Source organism: Manihot esculenta, chromosome 11 (genome assembly GCF_001659605.2).
Source record: "Manihot esculenta cultivar AM560-2 chromosome 11, M.esculenta_v8, whole genome shotgun sequence".
NCBI lineage: Eukaryota > Viridiplantae > Streptophyta > Magnoliopsida > Malpighiales > Euphorbiaceae > Manihot > Manihot esculenta.
Genome location: NC_035171.2, coordinates 20,982,698 through 20,987,989, shown reverse-complemented (window position 1 = coordinate 20,987,989; position 5,292 = coordinate 20,982,698). Strand labels below are relative to the sequence as shown.

Genomic DNA, 5,292 nt, shown 5'->3' with positions numbered 1-5,292 from the left:
GTAAATTTTCCTAAAAATATGGGACAACGGGTTCCACTTAGGTTAGCAAATCAAATGAGAAAGATATGGTGTGGGGTCTCACTTTCCAGGCTGTTCACTCGATAATAATTTCGTTCTCTTTCTCCTTAGCCTTATATTTTAGACAAAATATGTAGAAATAGATAAATAATTAATTATTCTAGAATAATATTTAATATCTTATTGAGAACTTCCAATAACTTAGCCAAACAAAAACTAATAGGAAAAAACAATATAAAAATATTAGCCTAACATGTACGATTGAATTAAAAAAGACATAGGTTTCGGGTAATTTTGTAAAAAACAAAAAAAATTACTTGAGTAATGGCATAATTTAACTGATAGGAATTAAATTTAAAAAATTAAATATAATAAGTATTTTTTTAATTATAGCCATTTAATTATCTAATTTAGTTTAATTTTAAAACTTAGTGTTAATTATAATCAGAAATTTAATTAACACAAAAATTATGTTGTACAACATAATTTTTTTTCTTATAATTTTGAATTAGTGTTAATTCTTTTTATGCAGAACGAATTTGTATAAATCACAAAATTTATGTCTTAAATAAGTTTATGACTATAATTAATAACATCGACCTTTAAAATTAGATAAAATTAATCAAAATTAAAAGTATTAGTTATAATAGGTAAAAAGTCAAAAAATTTGATTATTTCTATTCATTTTGTCTATATTTTATTTATTTAATTTATATTTATAAATGGAAAGGCTGAAAAAGGACAAGCAATTAATGGGTTATTAGAACTGGATCAATATCACCAGGCACTGATGTATAAATCTAGCATCTTTGTTTGTTTCCTATCCCTATAATGCTATACTGTCATTTAAGTTCAGTATAGTTTCTAGAGTGTTGAATCGAATTAAAAAATCTGAATTAAATTAAAATAAAATAAATTAATAATTTAAAAATTAAATCATATTAAATTAAATTTATTTAATTATTTAATTTTAATTTTTTTTTATCAAAAATCATACTGAAATATTAATATATATATATATATATATATATTTAAATAATTTATAGTGATACTAATATATAAATTCTAATAATATGTTTTACCTATCATATAATTTCAATAACATTACACACATATAATTATAATATTATTTAATTATTAAATACTCCTTATCATTTTATTTAGTCAATTTAGTTAATAAACTATAATTTATTCTATTTAAATAGATTATATATATATAATATATATACTAATAGAATTATACAGAATATAAATTACTAAAATAATTATATATATATATTGTTATTGTTATCTATATATATACAATATAAAATTATTATATTTTTTAGTTATTAATCAATTATTAAATATTTATAATAATATAATTTAATTAATTAATTAAAATTTATCCTATCTAATTAGATTATATATACAACCTATCTCAACATTAATAAAATTATACTAATAAAATATAAATTACTAAAATAATTATATATATATATATGTACTTAGAATTGTTAGTCACTAATCGATTAAAGGTTTATGAAAATTTATTTCAACTAATTTAATTCATTAATTATATTTCATTTTATTGAAATATATTATATTATATACTATCTCTATGTTAATAAAATTTATATTAATAGAATATAAATTATTAAAATTCATTATATGTACATGTACTTAAAATTATTATTATTAATAATAATATATAATTTGATAAAATTAGAAAAAAATTGAATAAAATAATTATGACTATTTAAAAAAAATAGTATTTAGCTAAACTACATAATTTTGTATATTATATAGATTTATCTTAAATTATATAATTTTACTATAAAAAAATAAAAAAAAAACTAAATACATTTGTAACATATTATTAGAAAGATCAAAACTCGTTTATTCGGAATTTATTTTTTTTTAGAAATATCACAACAAAATTTTTGAATGTTTTATTGAAAAATCTTTTTTTCTTCTTTTTAAGAGTTTAAAAATTATAATATATATCATATTTAGTTATTTAGCATTTTTATATATTTTAAATAGAAATATTATATAATATTATGAATATTTGATATTATTTTAAAGTTGGAATGAAATAAAATCAGTATTATGTTAAAAATATTTAATTATTTTGTTTAAATTTAAATTTTATTATAAAAATTGAAAATTATACTGAAATTAAAAAAAAAATTAATACTAAAATCGAAAAAGAATCGACACTAAATCTGAATCGAAACACAAAACATATATTTTATCCATATTTAATTTTAATTTTGATTTTAAAAAATTTAAAAAACCAATTTTTAATTTCAGTTTTGATTCCAATTCCTCCGTGGAACCATTCTGAAACTTTAACCGCACACCTTGCTGCCATTGGCTGTGTTACTTCACAGCTCTCTCTCAATCCAATCATTTTAAAGTTCATTTTTTGATAAGGGTTGGTGAAGGCACATGCATACGTTGTATTACATTAAATTAAATTTCAATTTAATAAGGGAGTTTCTATAGCCTTAATGGGCTGCAGCAAGCTGGTTGTTCCAGCCACTTGCAATATATTGAAAGGCATACTGTATACACGTGGCAATCACCCAGATGATGAGCAAGAACAAAGAAAGATCCTTTAACTTATCTCCATATCGTTTTGCTTGTCATCTTTGTTGCTTGTGAGCACAATGCTACGTTGTCTCATCGGATATTACAATCTCTCCTTGTCTATAAAACATCGCTGTCTTTTTTGGTTTTTCTTGGATCAAACCAACAAGAAATAAAGATAAAGAATAAGCTAACTTGAAAAAGGCACTCTTTTTCTTTTATTTCAGCAAGTTTGAGAAAATAAATTCCAGATCTCTGCACTTCCTGATCAATGGAAATCCATGATTGAAACAATCAAGCAAAGGAAAGCAGAGAAAGGATTCAGAGACATGATGAATGTTCATAGAAACTCTCCAAAAGCTTCTCCAGGGAGAAGATCTACCACCTTGAAGCATCTCTTTGATTTAGATTCCAAAAATAACAATGACAATTTCTCTTCCAGTACCAGAATTATCAGCCAGTCTTCTTCAGATCCTGAAAATGAAAGAATCCTGTCTATTATATCTCATTGTTCCACCATTTTCACCTTTACTGATCCTCTGGAGTCTCCTTCTCTGCAAGATATCAAGAGAGGCAATCTCATCCAGCTCCTGTCTATATTAAAATCCCTGAAAAAGCCACTTCCTGATCAAATTCTATCCCCACTTGTCACCATGATTTCTGTCAACCTCTTCCACTCTATACCTCCATCTAACAACAACGCCGCCATCACCGGAGACTTCCTTGACGATGAAGAATTTGGTTCTGCTCTTTCACCCACATGGCCACATCTGCAACTTGTTTACGACATTTTGCTTAGGCTAGTGCTCAACATGGATCCCAAGGTTCTCCGCAATTACATCGACCAACCTTTTCTCACCAATGTACTATGTCTCTTTCAGTCTGAGGATCCTAGAGAACGTGAGAGTTTGAAGAATGTTTACCACAGAATATATTCAAAGTTCACGTTCTACCGTTCATTCATGAGAAAATCAATGAGCGAAGTCTTCTTGCACTATATATTTGAGACAGAGAAGCACTGTGGGATTGGTGAACTGCTGGAGATATGGGGAAGTATCATCAATGGCTTCACAGTTCCATTAAAGGAGGAGCACAAGCTGTTCTTGATGAGAGTGCTTATTCCTCTGCAAAAGGGCAAGGGAATGCAGCTTTATCATCGTCAGCTATCTTATTGTGTGAATCAGTTTGTGCAGAAGGAGCCAATGCTTGGTGGGATTGTGATTAGAGGTGTGTTAAAGTATTGGCCTATTACTAATTGCCAGAAGGAAGTTTTGCTTATTGGTGAATTAGAGGAACTTGTGGAAAATATAGATCCTGACCATTATAGAAAGTTGGCTTTGCCTCTTTGCACCCAAATTACAAGATGCTTGAACAGTTGGAACTCACAGGTAAAGCTCAATCTTAATCTGAAAAGTTCTCAAGTTTCTGATATCAAGCGTTAAGTTTGGGATTCCAATTATATTCTCATGAATTCATATACTTTCTCAGGCTTCATATGCAAAATTATCAACTTTTTGCATTTGGGTAAGGCTATAGAAAAGTCGAGCTCATACAATGATGAGCTTGGCAACTAGTAAATTCTATATTTGTGTATAGATTCATACATTCATTATGCATATGTTTTAATTAATTCTACATAAATCTCATTATAAAAAGTTAAATCTAACGGTTGTTAGAGAAGAAATCAATTGAATTGAATTGAATTCTTACAAAATTTATGATTCCAAATGAAGAGTTTATGATTTTAATTGCTTATATTGCTCGAAATTCAGGTCGCAGAGCGTGCATTATACGTATGGAACAACGAACAATTTGTGAAGATGGCACATTCAGCGCTAGAAGAGGTGTTTCCTGTTGTGGTGGAAGGCATGGAGAAGAACCTAAAGTGGCATTGGAGCAAAAGTGTGAAGCAATTGACAGAAAATGTAAAGGCAATGCTAGAAGAAATGGATCCAAGTTTATACGAGAAGTGCCTGCAAGAAATTGGCCAGAAAGAATACTTGGCTGAGCAAGAAGAGGCCAATAGAAAGAAAAAATGGGAAAGAATAGAAATGGAAGCAGCCAAGAACCAGTTCCTTCAACCACAGAAGTTTATTTGTGTTTCTCATTGATAAGCACAAAATCAAACTAAACTCTGTGGTGCGGCTATTGGTAATTTAAGAGCATCTGACACTTATCATAAATTTTGAATCAAAACAGATCATTACTGATGAGCTTTGATTTGCTGAGATTATTTGATCATATGAAGAACCGATGAACAGAATATTAGAGACTAGAGCAACTAACAGAAAACCCATTATTCTTGTGGAGCTACTCCACTGGATTCAGATCTAAAGTACAGTGAAGATGAGTTTGAAATTTAGATTGTCTTTTTTAAATATTCACTTGAATTTATTTGGTTATGGATTAAACATGGATGCAACACTCGTAAAAGAAACTTATATAACTGCAATTTTAGGGTGCGTTTTTCTATTTTTGTTATTTATTTTTTTTAAATAAATTTTTATATAAAAATAAGTGTAAATTTTTATATAAAAATAAGAAATAAAATATTTTTTAAAATATAATATTTAATAATAAAATAAGAATATAAATAAATTTTATAAATGATTATATACAAAAAATAAATAATAAATTATGTTTACCTAATATATAATATTTAAAAAGCCTATTGCTTAATTCCCGTATATAATATAAAAA

The 5,292-nt window shown here is 26.7% G+C and overlaps 1 protein-coding gene across 1 annotated transcript; it reads left to right on the top strand.

Annotated features, from left to right (window-relative positions):
- Positions 1-2,700: 2,700 nt before the first annotated feature.
- LOC110625510 (serine/threonine protein phosphatase 2A 57 kDa regulatory subunit B' beta isoform) lies at positions 2,701-5,019 on the top strand. Its single transcript, XM_021771129.2, has 2 exons — positions 2,701-3,980; positions 4,365-5,019. Exons 1-2 carry the CDS (start codon positions 2,874-2,876, stop codon positions 4,701-4,703), a joined length of 1,446 nt encoding a protein of 481 aa, XP_021626821.1. The 5' UTR covers positions 2,701-2,873; the 3' UTR covers positions 4,704-5,019.
- Positions 5,020-5,292: the final 273 nt, after the last annotated feature.